At 37.7% G+C, this 19,571-nt stretch overlaps 1 protein-coding gene across 6 annotated transcripts in view; it reads right to left on the bottom strand.

The window, feature by feature from the left end:
• The window catches only part of exoc6b (exocyst complex component 6B), a 144,493-nt gene that overhangs the window by 32,091 nt on the left and 92,831 nt on the right, over window positions 1-19,571 (bottom strand). For all 6 annotated transcript variants that reach the window (XR_015494951.1, XR_015494950.1, NM_001076730.3 and 3 more), the window contains 2 exon segments: window positions 7,200-7,341; window positions 3,620-3,693 (listed from right to left, as the gene is read on the bottom strand). Coding sequence is in view for 4 of the 6 variants with exons in the window: in NM_001076730.3 (NP_001070198.3) it covers window positions 3,620-3,693; window positions 7,200-7,341 (216 nt within the window). In the remaining 2 variants the exon portion in view is untranslated.

Here is a 19,571-nt window from a genome sequence, read left to right as displayed (position 1 = left end):
AAGAGTTGACAGGAATTTGGGAAGGCAGAAGATCCAGGGTAAAAGTTGAGGCATGTGGCAGCCCCAAGAACGTGCACTGCTGGGGGCCAGCCTCACCACAGAGGCAAGTAGGCCTCCCAAACCAAGGCCAGCCAAGGGTTCCTATCACCACAAAGCTTCCCTAATATAATCTGTTAATGTAGGACTAAATATAGAACTGCAGCATACAGCAGATCACACCATTTATAAGTTCAATCCTCACACTTTATTTTTTTCATCTGAAGTTTTTCTTTCACTCTTCATAAACGGCTAAAACAGACTGGTGAGCCAGTAAACCCAATATGGGTTTATCTTTGGGCACTTTCACATCCGTAGTTTGGTTCATTTGGTCTGGACCAAGGGCAACAAATGATAGCTTGTAGCAATTTCTGCCGTCTTTGGGTCCTTTTAACACCACACTGGTTGCTTTGGTCTGAACCAGTTGAAAAGAACGAAAACATCATATACATCACTTTATAATGATGTATATGTTTTAATGCACAATGTTTTAATGCATTGCACGCGACTTCAGGAGGAGGCGTGAATTAATGTAGGTAAACTGCGATATGGTCATCTTGCGGAAATATTATAAAGGATCCATCAACTAATATCTCTCTCTCTCTATCATGAAACATGTTCATACACGTTTGGGACTGTGAGAAATTATAGTCTGCCTCGACACAGCTTTCACTCCTAATTATGCTTATGTTTTAAAAGCTTGTTTGCCATAGGGAGAATGTTTATTCGGATTTCAGAAAAAGTACATAATCTAGTATCTCCAGCGTGATAATTCATCCCTAGTCTGGGAGTTGCCAATTAAGACCCATCTGCTGACCAAAAAATAATTCTGTTTAATCTCATCACTTTACCACTTGGTGTTTTGAAAGTTTACCAATAATGTGGGTAAATTGAGCAGGAAGATGAAAACAGTATAAAATGTATCAAATGAAGAGGTTTGGAGTTCTTTCCGACTCCACTGAATTCAAAGTGCTGTCTATACTTTGTCCCTGCTGTGCTGTAATAAAAACATAATCTTCCTCAAGACGTCATCATAATGTACTTGTTTTTTACTGGACTGACAATGCATTGCTTCATTAATGAAGTCATTTATACTCTATACTGTTAACAACACATGCTGAGTCTGAAGCTTTTTTCCTCCCTAAAATCCTTAACATAATTAGGTGGCACTACAAAACTGCAAAAGTTTAATTTGTATGAATATTAGTACAATTTCAAAAATAAATGTACAGAAGTTGTCACTGATGCAGAATCCTTTCAAAAACAATTTGGGGTACAGAAACAGTATGTGTGTTTTAGGTACAAATATGAAAAACTACTACCCCAGTAATATTTTTTTACATTCATTTCTAAGAGTGTTGCAACAAATTCTTTATGGGTTTATGCTACACATATTTTCTTATTGTTATAAAATTTCTGTCTGAACATCTGAAATTTCAACTTGCATTGCAGAATGCAATTATATTTAACACTAAGCAGCACTGTCAACCTTGTCCCCTTGCGATGTGAACATGGCTAAAGAGCAGAGATTAATGCTACAGTATAATGAATGAGAACATCTTAGAATTAAGTCGTTTGTCATGTCAGTGCCCCGTCCATCCTCTTATTCCTCACTGTCAAAAGTGCTTTGAAGCAGTGTCTGGATGTTCTCATTTTCTTTTTGTCTTCTTGTCTTTCAGATAGGAGAGTGAATCTAGGTTCCAGCTTCTCACCAAAACCCCTCCCAGAGCTTCCGGACCTTTTTCGTTGTCTATCTCCATAAGGATTGACCCGCAGCCCCATCCCAGGACCCGGGAGACCGGGACACAAACGGGCCCTTCAGGTTGATTTATCGGACGTATTCAAGGCCAGACACGCAAACAGACAGAATGATTGTGATGTCTCTGATCACCAGAACAACCTCTTAAAAGAAAACTGCACTTCCACCGACTTCCATCGGATGCTATTGAAATTATAATAACAATAACAGTATTAATAATGAAAGATATCTTTGTAGAGAGTCATGCATCATGATAGTTCAAAAGCAAAAAAAAATGACATTAAAAAAGCAAAAATGGCTATTTTGTTCATTCTTTTCTTCTGCATCATCTTTTTTCCTCTCTTAAAAAAACAAAGTAAAACCACACAAGCGCCTTCATGGTGAAGTCAGGTTTAAAAAAAAAAAAACTAAATGGAAAACAAGTGGCACTGCATCATGATGGCAGGCGGGACAAAACGGAATTGTTTTAGTGGAAGAAAGAGCTATCCGTCACTGTCTGTCAGCTCATTCATCCACTACTCCCTGAGCATCCAGCCCATCCGTCATCCCCTCTCAGTCCCTGACACCCGCCCAGGTTGGCCACTTCGGCAACGAGGGAGGGGGTCCCAAATATGGACCCTTGTACCCCCACTATTATTGTTCCCCATCCTCTCTAGATCTCAGAATTCACAAACACACACACACACACACACACTCTACATTTGTGTCAACGGCCTTAATTTAAACATTCACTTCATGCATTGCCTCAAAAAAACCTCTAGTTGATACAATTGATGCATGAATAGAATATTGAACCATTTCATTTTTTGGTAAGGTTGTTGGAAACTTAATACAGACAAACATCTCAGAATGCAAAAACATATAATATATAAATCAACATTTAAATTTGTATCGAATTCCATGTAAGCATCAATACTTTACTAAAGCCATGGGGAAACATGTATTATCAATGCATTGTAATCAGTAATTAGTGATTCACTAAAGTAAGATTGGTTTAAATGCACAAACACTAATTCAATAACTTAGCTGGTGTTTGCAATATGAAAGATATTAGCTCACATGCAGGACTGCACCTAAAATCCAATGTGTATTTACCCTCAGAATCAGTGGATTATTATTTTTTTTCTTTTATCATTACTGCAATTTTCCCTGAATCAGAACATGCTTGGACCAAAATGATGATCATAAGAGGCCTGACTAGGAATATGATTTGAAATTGTGTTTTTGGAAAAAGATTGCTACTTGACTGTGCTAAATGCTAGGCTTCAGCTTTGCCAACATGAAAGCAAAACACTATGAAAACAACGTCTTCTAAAAAAAAAAAACAGATGAGAGAATAATGCCTTGGACTGTTGCCTTTCTGCTTGCAACATCAACTTGATGTTCTCCTCAATGTGTTAGAGTTTGTGTTTTTTGAGCCAGAGCAATTGTTTCCGATCAAACGCACCAGCTCTGCAATGTTCAAGTATGGAGAGGTGCAAATGGGATAAGATGACCCGTAAAGAACCACCTAAAAAGCCTTACCTTAAACCAAACAGGAGGAGGTCTAGGGGCCACCTCCACAACACAATTCTACATACAAAAAGGTGAATATCAGGGCGGGCCCTGGGACCACAGATATGAAAACGAGCATGCGAACATTGAGGAAAGAAACCTTTAATCAAACCTATGGCAGGCATGGCAGTTTAGGGGGTTGGGTTAGGCGGTAGAGGGGAAAATAAGAGAAAGAAGGGGGGGATGTTGAGGGGTAAACAGGGAAAACAGAAGAAAGGGGAAAGAAGAATGAAAGAAAAGAAAAAGGAGTGGAAAAAAACAAAGACCTACTTGTCTCAAGTCGATGAAGGCGAGCAGCAGAGTGTCCCCCTGGAAGCCAGGCACCGGGCCGGCCCTGGCAAACCCTGTGGGAAAGAGAGAGGGATAAAGAGAGCAGGGAATTCGCCATGGAGCGGGAGATTGGCAGACGGATGACAGCCGGGACAAGGGGAGGACAGGGGGAGGTTCAGTGGGGGTGGGGGAGGTGAAATGGAATGGGGGCTTTGAAGGTTTTGGAGATGCTGGCAGAGGGGGTGGAGGGTTGGTTGGGTGGTTCAGAGCAGAGTCATGTCTCTGGGTCTGCCACCGGCTTTGTGTGGCCCATTCGGGGGAAAAAATCATCATCAAACTCTCATTAATTCTCCCCAACGTCGATCTGACAAGCCAGATAGAGGGGATATGTGAGGACGAGGGGGCTGCCTTTACACCAAAACCCAAAGCCTGATGTCCATTCCCATGAGGCCGTTCTCCCAGACCAGTGGCGTGGTACTGAGCGAAGGGGCTGACAAAACTTGTGAAAAGCCAATGGGCTGGGGGTGTGTGGGGAGTTAAGGAGTTGTAGAGGTTTCTGAGGGCCATTGGACCTTTATGTGTCTTTGGACGGGAACCCGTAAACAAGCAGCTTCGCCATTCTAAAAAACGGAACATTTGACACACAGAGACAAAACAAGCCGGGGCCAGGAGAAATCCCTTTCACCTCATGATGCTGCGTGCCTTTCTTGCCTCTCACGCAAATTACACGCCTGCCATCTTTATTTCTGACCCCCGCAAACGCTGAGCCAGCGACTGCTTACCCTCGCGCTTTTGTTGCTGCATCTCGGCCAGAGACTCTGCCGATTTTAGCAAACTCTCTGCTCGCCTTTTTACAGGAGAGAGACCGGCGGCAAAGGCGACATGGTTCATGTGACGCATGTCAGAGCACATCTCATCAAGATTTAAGAACAAGAACCTCTAGGCTTTCACCTAACTGCCACATACCAGCATAAAGCCCTGTTAGTGACTACGCTCAAAAACCTCCCAAGGGATAAGCAGGGACAAGCTGTCAAGACCTTTATGCTCCCCAAAACCAGCTGAACTGAACAGGAAGCAATTCATGAAGCTCTTTCTCTTTGAATGTCCCATCGCCCACTTGAGGTGCTGTACAGGTCAAAGAGGCACAGCAGACATAAGAGAGGCCAATATCAGTTTAACAGAGCCTCTTGCTGGCGTGAGATAAAACTGCAGGTTTCTAATCACCCAAAAACCTTTAAGTTAGACAAAAGTGGTAACAAAAGCATTCTTGTACCAAATCAAAAAGGCTGAGGAAAAAACTAAATTCTCCAGTCAAAGCAACAGGTAAAGAATTTGTTCCCAGTTATTAAGAAGTGAAGACACTGAAAATCAGGCACTTCTGCCAATAGTTCTAAAATCTGGGAAAAGGCTTATCCAATGTAACAGCCTCTTTATTACCCATAAAAGGTCTAGAGCAATATCTAAGGAAACATATCCTTATCCTTGGTAACTTATTTGTACCTTTTAGAACTGCAAAGCTGTCCCTTTAAACGTGCTGCCGCAGTACCAAGCTGTGTACCCCTACATGTACAATGTTTGCACATTTGCTTTCGGACAGTGCAGCAATCAAAGTGCTTTTCGGAACCTTCAACACTACACGTTTACTACTGATATGATCATCATCGTTAAGTTCAAATACATTTAGAGGTTCAAGAGATTAAAAATTCTAACAGATTTGTGAACTTCTGGGTTTAAAAAAATTTTGGGGCGGGATTAAAATCGGTGACGTAACATTAATCTGCTAGTGGAGAGATGACACGTCGGTTTCTCATTATTATTCATGGCGGAGTTTTCTTATTCTATGAGAAGACCCTGCTACTTAATTATTCATGAGAGAACGTGCTTTTCCGAAGGCAAGGAAGACCTGCCAAGCTGTGAGACCCAATGACTGGGTGAGAACGCTTCCATGCACGGCAAGAGGCTGTGTTTGTTTCCATAATCGACTGGGTTTGTTGAATGTTTTTCCACGCAATGCTGTCAAGACTGATACAGCAATGCTGTTGGATTGCAGCAAGCATTTTGAAAGAGCTGTACGAGAACTTGAGAATGGTGGACTTTTTGTCTTTTATCAGTTGAGTTTGTTACCATTCAGACACATCGTGCTGCTGTTCGCCTATGTTTAAAATCCTCCAGATTATCGGCAGGGCTAATGATTGAAATAGACATGGCAAGAGACCTGCTTCACTGCTGTCCACGGTGTCTGCATTCAGACCCAGGGATTGAGGAGAAGAAAAGTTCTCATCATTTATAGTGTTTATATAAACACGAATATCTTTATAACGATATAACAAATTGTGGTTATGTATATATGAAATTCGAAATAACAATTGTAGCATGACATTAAGTTGCATTCTGTTTATTTCTTTGCATTTTAACTTTGTAAACTATACAACCATTGGTCTCACAGTTTGTGTCTCGTCATTATGCTGACAACAGTTGTTCGCTCCCCTCTTTTTCCCCTGCTCTGCCGGCCACGCCCTTAACTCTCTCTGCTCGCAGCACTCCATGCCCATCTCAGAGCATTTTTTTTAACAAATTCTAAGATAAACTTATTAACTTAAGAGTATTCACTTGCACTTTATTGTTTATCCATATTTATCAATAGACATTTCACATTTATTTGGGCCTGCTTATAATCTGTCTTTATAAAGAAATGCATTTTTAACCAGTGAGAATCCTACCTTAACCAATCCTCATACTTAACCTCTTTATCATGCATTCACAGCACCCTCCCTCTCTATACCACAGCACAGACACGTCCAAACTGTTGATAGATCCAACCACGGACACATCATCTGTGCATTCAAGTGGTTTTATCTTTAAGAAGTTATTTTAGTCCTGTATTATTTTCAAAAACCTCTAAAAACCGTAAACACAGTGACCTCATTCACCAAACAGAATGAATGTGTGAGGATGGGGGCTTTCTTCTTTTCTGAGTGGCATTTTGATTATTTAGTTGAGTTTTTGTGGTTTGAGGCATACAAATATATGGAGCGCGTGGGGGCATCCAAATCAACAGGACGATGTCTCTAAAAATTAAATAAAAAAAAAATTAAAATGAACTGATATGGTACTTATCAGCCTGTTTGTTAAGCCCAAAGCAAACCACACCAAAAACGCAGCATACAGTGTGACTGATGTGACCGTTTGGTGATGGGGTCAAACTTTCTTTGCTTGTAACCCATGTGCAATAGTGTGTGCTGGATGAGGATCATGGGAAATCCATTAACCATCTGGGGTTAGGAGCTCAAAGGCAGTTTTAGCTGTGGTCACACACAAAGCCGTGAGGAGAGATGAGCCAAGCGACAAATCTTAGGCACTAGCCAAAAGTGCATACTCGTCTCTTCTCACCTTTTTCTCCAACATTCAGCCAGTTTTGAGAAAGCCATGGGGAAGTTTGTTACAGTGGATGCAACAATTTGTGCCACAATAAAAAGTCTCTGGGGCAGTTTATGAAATTTTCAATTGGGACACACCAGGATGAAGAACAGTCATGCAATCAGGTTTAAGATGGGTTTTTGTTGCGAAAAGTCAAACTTACTTTCACATTCTTTGACGTCCACGTTGAACTGCTGCAGGGCTCCCATAGACACTTGCCTGACATCAGCCTCCAACAGCAGCTGCAGCAAGGAGGTGGAGAGGTGTTTACAGGCTGACATACATGCTGTCTGAGCCACCTTTCCCTACAGACAAAGAATGAAGAAAAACAAATGATGTATTTTCCAGCAGGACCTTCTCTAGCAGGTGGTGAAACTATGGATATTTAACTGTTTATAACTGTTTGCATGTTTCTCCACTTATTTTCTATCTGTCAGAGTGAATTGTGTTGGATTCTCTTGACCAGCACAATATTCTGCATTCTGGTCTCTAATGTAGACTTCATGAATGCAACCACATTTCAGACTGAATTTACAACCCTAAAAGTCTATGCTTACATGCAATCTCAAAAAAAAAAAAAAAAAGAGTGAGGCTTAGTAGCACTCGGGTGGACATTTAAGCCGGGAGAACTGCAGTGCTGTTTAAACATCAATACACATTCGCTGTCACACATGTAGATACACACACAATTCAAGCTCCAAGCTGAAAACCTCAAATATGCCCTTGTCTGCCGTCCAGCGTTTTCCTGACAATCAGGCTAATACTTCAGGGGAGATCCAAAGCTATTAATATGACACTAAACCTGAAAGAAAACAGCAGACTGGAAGGCCAAGAGTCTATGTGGGATTTTTATCTGATGGGGTCAAAAAATAAAAACAAAACACCATTATACAAGAGGACTTCCTGCACACTGGAAACACTTGGGCCATAAATCTACTGAAATGAGGGAGGAATACATAGTAAATCCATTAGAGAGCCAGAAAGACGTTTTTATCCCCTTTTCATCCATGTGAGATGGGTAGAGAATGGAAGGAAAAACAAAAAGCAAGACAATGCCCTCTTTGCTCCAGAGCCATCTCATCCTTTCCTTCTCCTTCTCTATTTCACTACATCTTCCATGGAAACTCCACTTTAGCTATTTCTTAAATTTGAACCCACTAGTATTAACTAACTAATATTTTGGTTCAGTCTCTGACTGCAGAAAAGCCTTAAAGGCTACAGCCTTTTATAGAATTTTAGGTAAAAAAATAAATAAATACATAATAAATAAACAAATAATAATAATAATTTAATTAAAGGTAACCCTTTAACAAAACTGACTATTATTTTAATGCATTTACTAGCATGAATTAAATATGAACAATTCTGTACAGCATTTTTTATAAGTTATTAATGCACTGGGAGGAAACAAAAACTAAAAATGAACGACTTTATTTTCATTAACTACCATAAAAAGATGAATACTGTAATAAATGTATTATTCATTGTTTGTTCATGTTAGTAGCTAAAAATTACTGACGGAAAATAAACAAAAAAATAAATGCGTAAAAACTAGGGGTGTGACGAGACACTTACTCCACGAGAGACGTGACATGAGATTGGGTTCACGAGAATGAGATAAGACGAGACAAGTCTTGACATACTATTTTTTGGAATCCTCAATGGTGAAATATATGAATGGAAAATAGTCTTTTATTCAACTGAAAAAAAAATAAATAAATAAAATAAATCACAGAATGCAAAACAATTTAGGTGCTTTCGTAAAAAAAAAATTGTAATTAATGTCATTTCACTTCTATTTTAATGAATTATGCCATAAAGAACATGCAAACACTGCTAAATATTTTGCTATAAAGTCTCCTGGCTGGACAAACTCAGAGCTACTGGGTGCGAGTGTGGACTGATAGGAGAGAGCTGTTTTAATAGAATTTGATATCGCACAGCAAAAAAAAAAAATATGTATGTTTTCTTTGGACGGCATAAATGATGTGTTTACAACGATTATGTCTTTAAGCATATCTAAAGGGCAGAGCGGGTTGCCAGGTGTGTACAAAGCACTTAGTTTGAGTGTCAAATCCAATCCTGCATCCAATCTCAAACTCAACCTCATACTCCATTACGACATCACAACTCACGAGACACCTTTTCACCATTTAGTCTCACGAGATCTCAAAGGACGAAATTAGTTAATTGTACTATGTTTAATAAAAACATAGTACAATTAACTAAAAATATATCAAATAAAATCTCAAAACGTGTTTAAGCCACCCTGTATGAATGCCATTTTCAAAACATCAAATCAACTGACATTTGATAAAGCAAATAACTCCATTGCAGTTCTAAAATAGAGATATTTTTATTTTAAATACATGAGGCTTGCCAATATATTAAGACACCTGATGCACTGAACTTGATGCAGAATATCTTGCTTTTCACAGTATACATTGAGCGGGCAGACTGAAGCAGCCCCAACAAAAACTTGCTCATACAGAATCAGAAAGCAGGAACTGGACATGGTTGCCATCACCATCAGCTTGTCATATAGCTGTAAACTTCACTTAGCTAAAAGCTTCTTTGTAGACAAATATACAGTACATAAACACACCCGACTGAATGGTTCAGGTGGGGTCAGGAGAAAAAGCCCACCGTTCATCTCTCACTCCAAAAAAGAAAAGGGGATAGATGCATTCAATTGTGTCTTGTGCAATTACTATAATCCATCTTCACCAGCCTCTGAAACACCTACGTCCTAAGTGCTAATCTACATGGGACATAATCAAGAAATATAACTATTTTGTTAGAATACAGCTTAACGAATAGTATAGAACAGTCAGCGCCACTATACACATGAACACTAATTGCATTTTTTTTTTTTTACTAGACAGAATGCAACTGCAAAGTCGGCAACACCGAGTTCCAAAAGTATCAGAAATTTCTTTCCAAAATGTTTGCATAGCGTGTTGTGTTCAGTCAGCCACTAATCAGGCCGAAGTTCTAACTAGGTGATTATAGATGATTAGAGGGCATGCTATGCACTGCAGTGATTAAAAAATAAACACGCTTGTTTTCCGGCCTCCTGTCTCTGTATCTTTAATAGCCATAATAAATCACAGAGGCCAAAGCAGCGAGGGTTGTTACTGGTCTTCATGACGGAATGAAGTACCCACCTGTCTCCTACTGGGACATTCTAATCACTCACAAATCATTTGGTCTGATTGGAGAGGCGTTTGTAAACTCGGTGTGGTCAGCCTCGGTTTTTTTTTTTTTTAAACAAATAAGAGTCTGTGGATTGGCAAGTATCTGGACTGCGTGGATAGATGCGCTTTTTCTTTTTTCTAACACTATATTTAATCAATGATGCATTTTTTTACTTTTGAAGTCTACATTATGGACAAAAGTAAAAATAAATAAATAAATAAATAAATAAATAAATAAATAAATAAATAAATAAATAAATAAATAAATAAATAAATAAATAAAACAAACAACCTGATAATGAACTACTAACAAAATATTAACTGGTTTCACACTTGGTTTGATTGCCTGGTCCAAATAAAAACGGACAGGTCCCCACTTCCCCTGCTTAATTGCGCTCACACTGTTTTTTGATTAGCAGAAAACAGCTAATTTAATGAAAACAAAGGATTATAAGGCAAAATGAGTGAGAGAGTGAAGTGCTTTTCACATTCTTCAGAAAAACAAGAGTAAATACACACGTTGGCAGTTTCATTAGGAAAATTTGCACCGTGTAGTTACAAGAACTCAGGCACTAGGAACCAGGACCAAATACCTGAAAACTAAATTCCCCCCGACCATCACTAGGAACCTTAATCAACTCCAAGAAGATTTGAGAGCAACACTGAATCAACCCTTAAGTGATGAAGGATGCTGTGATCAGGGCTGTGTTTCATAATGGAGAAAGAAATCTAAATCACTTATGACAACTTTCAGTGCTGTTTCTTTAAAGCTGAGAAAAGAACACAATGCAGCTGATAAAGGCCACAAGTAAATTCTGCAAACATTAGCTTTTTGATTATGTTCAGAAGGCATCATATTATAGAGACAAACTGAAGTTTGACATTATATAAACCAATGGGCATCAAAAGTGCTTGTGCGAAAGCCTCCTAAAATTTACCACCACAATGTAATTCACAAAAAAAGAAACCCTAAAGCAGAAATGCAAAGACCAATAGGACGCACAGTCCAGTTAACTGAATTGTAACATTAAAGGATTTTCACATGATCTCAGTTTTAAGTTTAAATGCTTAAAATGCTTTGTGTACAAATGTTTATCATAAATCAGTCATAAAAAAGTGCAGTTTGTTATTGAATAATAAAAAATACAATAATTTAAACAAGAAAATGTCAGTATTTGGTTATTTGATTTTTAAAGAGCTCCTATCATGCGTTTTAAAAAATTACCTTCCAGTGTGTAACACAGCTGTAAGGGTGTTTTCACACTTTGTTCAATTGCCTGGACCGAACCCAAGTTCGATTGTCCACCTTTGCCACTTTCTCGGCTGGTTTGCGTTCACACCGTCTTTCCTTCTGCACCTGGTAAGCTTGCGTTATCAAACTGCTGTTTTGTGTACAGCTGTTGACAGGTGATGGCCACAAAAGCAAAGCGCTAAAACGGAGACGTCCACTTATCACAGTCAGTCTGCTTTTACTGATTGTTTTGCTTTTGTTACCAAAGCCACTTGCATCGATCTGCATTAAAAAAAAAAAAACTTTAAAAACGTTTAGAACATCATGCGATGTGTGCAGAAGTCGTTTTTGCAGAGATTATCACTGTTTGCACTGGGTCAGTACTGCTTGTCGTCAAGGTAGGTGATACACAGACATACACACACAAATGAACGTCATAAAATCTAAAGTTTGCTGTACAGTTGGCGATTCACTTCCGTTATTTGGTGCAATTTAATTCATATCAGAAGTGAACTGTACCAGAGTTCGCACAAACAGTACCCCAGACCACCTCTTTCAGGCGGATTCGGGTACTGTTCACAGGTGCGCACCCGAGTTCAGAAGACAGCGTTCACACTAGCCAAGCGTACCATACTTTGATGTCAAATGAACGTGAAAGTGTAATCTGATGTGCACAACTAACACGCTCTAGCTTTAGACCTGCTCTCAGCTGGCCTATTGTGCAGTCTATTTTAGTTCCTCTAAAAAGCAACATGCCAGCAATGCGCCTTAACACACATGCTTTTTTAGACCAGAAAGCATATGGGCGCACATGAGAGCAAATGCATTTGCCATTTAAACAGCGTGGTGTAAAACATCAAAATGCCACTTGTGTTGAGCTGAAACTAGCAAATAACATTTGCGTCGTGCCTTGCGCCACATTGCACCAGGTGTATGATAGGGCCCTTAATGAATGTTGTTGGTTTTTTTAACTTATGGTTACGAATAGAGCAATATTCTGGTGTTTAACTGCATTGCTTTAATGCACTATTGCATTGGGCTTACACATATACTCTGAACTCTGGCTACTTCAATAATGTTAAAAAGCCATGGTGGGCGTTTCTTTCTATCTGATCGCAGTCAACCAATCGCAACAGTCTGGGTCATCGGACTACTTACCACAGATTAGCGTCATGCAAAGGAAGAGTATGTAACAAATGAACCCCTGAACAAATCATATTGGAATCACTGGGATAATTAGGCAAAAACAAATGCATTTTATGAGACAATGAAGACCCTAAAACCAAAACATAACATTTTATAATGCATAATAAGGGCTCTTTTAATACTTTATTTATAAAAAAACTTAATGCGAGTAATTTTTAGAAACGTTGCCAGTCAGTGAAAACATTTTGGATCAGATCAACGAAAATGTCAAGACCTGGAATATTCTGTTAAATGAATATGTAAAGAGCTAATGTATCAATAAAAGAACAAAGCCTATTCTTGGAGAAAAAAATCTAATCTGGAATAAAAAAATCTAAACGATTTAGACCAAAAAAGATCAGAACATTGTGTTCTTGTCAAATATTTCATCCAGATCGGATTTAGACAGATGATGAAAACAGATCGAGTCTATCAACACTCCCAAAGCTTGCACATTCGTATACACCTTTGCGGGTTGAATCATGCATGCTTTGTTTTTGAAAAGAATTTAAAATAAATACATTAAGAATGGTTGGCTAAGCTACAGGAAATTATTTGTTAAGGCAACAGTAATTCTACAATGATGTGGACTCAAAACATAACATCACTGGCAAATTAAGCAGCGATTAATCTCAGATTAGGTCCATTTGCCATCCTCATCCAACCATGTATAAATCTGCACAGATTAGCTACTGTCAACACTTAAATGCAGGAGCCTTCGTTCAAACGCGTGTGTGTTTAGGGTCTGATTTAAACAGTTCTGCTTCATGTGGCACACTCCTCTCACAGTAGCACATTTGTTTTACAGTTCAGGGCAGGGGAATGTTAACAATTAGCGATGGGGCTCAAAGGAGGGAGCAAAATTTATAACAAAAAATGGGAGGGAGGAAAGGGTGAAATGAGTGAACAGTCAGAGGCCTCCTCACCAGTCTCCTAATTAAACAAAGGCTCATCAAAGCCCTCATTAAAAACTACTCAAAAGCAATTGGCTGTCAAAATAAACAAAACACATGGTACAATAAGACAGACAGAGAAACAATAATAAAGCAAGAAAGAGAGATACAGAGGAGAAGGAATACAAGAACAAGGGGTTCTGGACACTGGGCCAAGGATGGATTTCCTATTAATACGCTTGTAACGTCACAATACTTTTGCAAACAAGCCCCACATGCGGGCGACCCCTGAGAGAACTCAAAAGGTCTCTCTCAATGCGCACATATTTCAAACGTGCCCGCTTATTTATGCAACGCACACGATCACTGTTTGTTAAAACATCGAATGTACACTCACGACATCCTAACGAGAAGCAGAGACCATCGCTCGAGGAGAAGCGATGCCTGTCTGCGCTGATTACGCTCCGGTCGGAGGAAGGGTGATAATATGTGTTGAACTTCCCGACACCATGCCGCGCCGTTCCAGCATTTCACAAACACAACGGGAAAACAGAGACGGCAGCCAATGCGTTTGGAGCTCAAATCGGGTTTTAAGTAAATAATGACAAATAGTGTTCTCCTTACAAGGTGCTTGATGATATTGATATGGAAGGCCTTTTGGTTACCTCTGGGCCTCCACAGCTTACTGCGCTGCGGGCCAGAAAGCAAATACAATATCCAGCACACATTTTGACACCTTGCTTTAAAAAAAATGAATCAAAGTGCGTCGAAAGGTTTAACAAAAGCCAGGAGAAATTTTCAATTTTGTGGGACGGCAACTGAGGTTGTGACTTCCACTTTTACACTTCGTCAAATCACAAGCAAACAATATATACACATTCCCATTTACATCTGGAACTTTAAGCCAACTGTTTTGTTTACTTTTCATAACTTCTAAAATTTTCACTGAGGCAGGTGAATGTTTGGGCCCTATGATTTACACAATGCAGAAAACAGACAAACTACACAGAATCCAGACATAAAAAGTAACTCATTGTATGACAGGGATTGTCGTGGAATTCGGCAAATTTTGGATAAAATAATTTACAAAACCTCATGTGCAAACGCCTGTTCTTTGACAAGGCTTCATTAACTGACGAATAAAATCACAGAAAGTTTGCATGATGACGAATAGTAGGTAGAACATGTCAGTTGTAATTGATGAAACAAATGACATTCGAGATTAAAGAATTTTAAACATTATAATGTTATAGGTGAGTAATAATTTGATATCATAAGTATAATAACAAAACTAATTACTCAAAACTAATAAATTACTGTTAATGTTTCATTATTTATGAATGCATTTTGCAAAATGCACAATAAATTATGAAAACTGTTGATTACTTAAACTAAATTTAACCATTAAAACTAACAATTTTAAACAAAAACAAAGCTGAATTTAGGGGAAATAAAACAGAATTTTTCAAAAATAAAACTGATTTCTTAGGCCCCTAATGAATAGTCTTTTTCTGATCTCACACTGTCAAATTACATTTGCAATCTCCATATGAACTCTAAAACAGACAAAGCAAAAGATTTCAGTCTGGCTAACACGGTTAAACAACACATCCCACAATGTTTAAGAATTGGGTCAGTGGGCTTAGAGCATGTGGCCTTTTGTGGTTGTTCAAACGCATTTAAAATATAAGCATTGGTGCATTTCTTCTATGAAATATAGGTTTGTGTACACTGCATTTGATATACGAAGTCTCTAATGTGCTGTAAATAATTTTAGAAATACAGATGGCTTTTATATTTTCATACTTTGTACTTTTTTTCTACAGCCTCATACTCTATATATAAAAGTGTTTAAATATTCTATTTTCGCTTTTATTTTCTATTGCATAACTTCTATTTCTCCATAATTTAGATTCTAATCGTTGTTATTTTTCTTCTTCTTCTTTTTATTATTATTATTATTGTTGTTGTTATTATTTTTAAGGTCACAAGTGGTTGTGTAAGCATATAATGTATATGAGTGTGTCACAAATAAAATCTGAATAAAAAATTGAACACATTACAAGATTTCTGTCAGCTAAATGCAATGAATGTTTCACATCAGGGAAATGCAAGTTCGTTTAACATATTCTACAGGATATTATACACACTACCTGACAAAAGTCTTGTCACGTATCTAGATTTTAGGAACAGCAAATCATAACTTTATTCTAGTTGATCATTTTCTAATAGAAGGGGCTTATATGAAAGACAAAAGCCTCTAGATCACGCTTTTTTTACCAAAGTAAAATATGATCATGTCTTGATTTTTTATTTAAAAAAAATTTTGGATTCATCTTTAATGCCTCCTCCATCTTACTCCAGACATGCTCAACAATGTTCATATGTCTGGTGACTAGGCTGGTCAATCCTGGAATTCCTTGACCATCTTTGCTTTCAGGAACTTTGATGAGGAGGCTGAAGTATGAGAAGGAGCGCTATTAGGGTTGGCTGTTAATCAAAAATCCGGTTTCAATTTCGATTTTGGCTTCTAACGATTATGAAAATCATTAATCGAGATAAACGATTATTGCATCATATACCGCCCCCTTTCCAGTTGTACACATTTGTTGCTCTGCAAAGCTTAATTTCACCTGATAATGACTAAAAGCATGTGCTGTAATGTAAAGTTTGCAGTGAGAGATGCACATCATTCATTGATGTATGCTTGAATCATTCATATTTTTAAAAGAGCACATGCTGTGTTATGTGTGCGCACCGCTCTTAGCCCCGGACAGGTTCGGAGATGAGCAGAGCACACACATCTAACGCCATCTTAAGATGAGCACTATAATGGTCAAATACATGCACGTTCATGTCAGAGCGCGGTGTTTATTCATATTAACCCTCATTTGTGTAATAAACAAGTTGAGAATCAAAAGATACGTGAAAGAGAAACCATATCAGAGCCGCGCTATTCTTAAAGTTACAGTGCGCAATATCTCTGCTGCCGCCTGTTTTTATTATAAATCAAATAACAAGAGAAAATCCCTCTCTGCTCTTGACTAAAGGACTGCTGTAGTTAAAGTTTTTTCTTACAGTGAAGATACTTAAAGCACAGTTTAAACATAACAGATTTAATAACTCATTTCTAATATCTGATTTCTTTTATCTTTGCTATGATGATAGTACATTATATTTTACTAGATATTTTTCAAGATAGTATTCAGCTTAAAGTGATATTCAAAGGCTTAATTAGTGTAATTAGGCATGTCATTGTATAGCAGAAGTTCCTTCTGCAGACAATCAAAAATATTTATTGCTTAAAGGGGCTAATAATATTGAGCTATTAAAATAGGTTTCAAAATATTTAAAAATGCTTTTATTCAAGCTGAAATAAAACAAATAAGTCTTTCTCCAGAAGAAAAAATATTATTGGAATTACTGTGAAAAAATCCTTTGTTAAACATAATTTGGGAAATATTTATATATACTGTAACAAAAATTCACAGAAGGGCGAATAATTTTGACTTCAACTGATACTCATTTGGAATAATCGTGATTACAATTATGACCAGAATAATCGTGATTATGATTTTTCCCATAATCGAGCAGCCCTTTCTTCAGCTATACTGCTGAAGAGTTTTGCTCAAGTGGTTCATAACCGTGAGAATCTTGGGTCCATGCAGGTTCCAATAGGTATTCTGCAGTATTAGTGATGATTGGGATGCAGTTCAACAGATGATTCATCTGAAAAATCTGCCCACTGCCACTTTCCCAAATGATCAACTAAAAGTCAAGTTATTGTTTGTTGCTCTCACAAGTGTCAGGTAGTGTACATTACATTTATAGTTATCTGATAAAAAAATAATAAACTAACATAATAAACTCATTATGTTGAATTAAAAAAACAACCCATCATGCTAACTGCTATTTCTCCAGTCTTACTGTGTTAAACAATCCTTTTAATAATGCTGAAATATATTGTGCTGCTTTTGTGCAACAATTTTGAAACAGATGAAATTCTTTAATCTGAGCTTTATTACCACTTTTGATCAATTTAATGTCTTCTTGCTAATAGATGTACTAATTTACTGAAAAAAAACATTTATTTGAATAATTAAAATAATATTCAATGTAGGTGGTTTAAGACAACACGAGCAATCAATGGTGATGCAACAAAGTTGAGCAGAGTTCAACTTCATGCAAAGGTGGAGTGGCGTTAATGTGATTACAAATGGAAGAGCAGACAGGGGAGCTCATGTGATCCCACTCATACATTTAATCAGTAACAATCAAGGCTAAATCAAAACCAGTTCCAAATTAAATAAGAAACACAAATCCAGTGGTACTAGCAGGCAGACTGAATGTCTATGTTGTGGCTACATCAGACACTACAAGATAAGGCTCCTCATATGAGCTGCCACATTTTCAGAGCATCTTGCCAGCATCAACTCAATAATGACAAGTTAATGCAACAGAGTCACACTGAACGTTGAGCTTACACACGAAAACACACACACACACACACACACACACACACACACAACACATCTGCTGAAGCATGTCAGTCTATGAACAGACCACCATGTCGAAAACAGCATGTTATGGCACAAAAAAGGCTCCACTTTCCTACATGCCCTGCCAATAATTCAGTTCCATCGAGAAGTATTATTTTTCCAATAGACTTCAGGAAAGACTTGACACTATGAGATTACAAAAGTGTGCCTTTTATTTGTCTCAACGCTTTTGTAAAACCAAAGCCAAGAACTCTTTCCAGGATTCAAATCCTTACTAGAACCTGTTGTTCTCTCGTAAGCGTATATGAGTGGGCCTTCTGTGTTTAATACAGGCCTGAACACAGTTAATCACTGTCATGTGATGCTTTAAGCTGCCTCTGTAAACATCTATTGTTGCATTTTAAAAAGTTTGATTACTTACATATACAGTAAAGGCCGAAATTGATATTTGAACGAAATGTTTGTACAATATTTCCAAAATATGACCCTACAAGTTTAATTACATAACCAAAGTTTTATAGTGGAAAGATGAAAACACTTATGGAAGTTAATTTACAAATATATTCAGCAAAAAAGTAAACTACAGCAAACTACCATTTAAAGAATTTTTATTTTACACACAATATTTTACTTCACTATGCAAAAATTCTACATGACACATGCAAGCAGTAGTAAGTATAAGCAGAAGCATTATCATTTAATTAGTTCTCTTTTGGATTTTAAAAGTGCATTAATAACATTAATCAAAACTCAAACCGCCTGATGAAAAACCCCTTCAAGAAAAGTTCTAGGGGTAACTTGAAAGAGTGTTTGTAAGACTGTCATAAGACCTTTTTAAACATGGCAGTCTTTTGAACACTCCTTCAAGTAAAGCGTTACCAATTACCAATTTTAAAGTTGGATATCACTTTTGACCACATTTTTGTTCACTTTTATTTCTCAACCACGTTCCTGGAGGCGTAAAGTCTAAAGCACATGGTGGAAACAATTTTCAGACTGTGAGTTTGTGTGCGGTGACGGGTGCTACTGAGGAGCAATGGAACTATTTCACTGATTTGATGGCACAAGATGTGTTAAAATAAAGATGAGAAAAGGATTTACAGTGGACTCACGCGTTCTTGTTTACCCTTACTGTGATAGTGGCTTTAAGTAAAAATGCTGCTACAACATATTAATTTTGTTTGTTATACGCAAAGATTTGTGTCAAAACCATTTCTAGATTCAGTTCTAATTTCCAGCAAACGAATAAATAAACAATAATAACGAAGTGTTGTCAAAAAGTTTTATCCAAACACACATCCTGATCTTATGCCTTATATAGTGACATACATCTCCATAACCCGACAGTTGGACAAATCTAAACATGTTTTATTCAAACAAATATAAATATGCATATAATAAATAATACTACTGACGAAGGCATGGAGGCAATGGCTTTTATAATTATGTAGAAAATAATCATTTTTGCAATCCTTTAATTATTTTTTATTTGTAAAGATACAGTATTTGCGTATTGCTGTACATCCTGCG

This window comes from Danio rerio, chromosome 7 (genome assembly GCF_052040795.2).
Source record: "Danio rerio strain M-AB ecotype USA chromosome 7, GRCz13ab, whole genome shotgun sequence".
NCBI lineage: Eukaryota > Metazoa > Chordata > Actinopteri > Cypriniformes > Danionidae > Danio > Danio rerio.
This window is presented reverse-complemented; position numbering and strand designations above follow the sequence as displayed.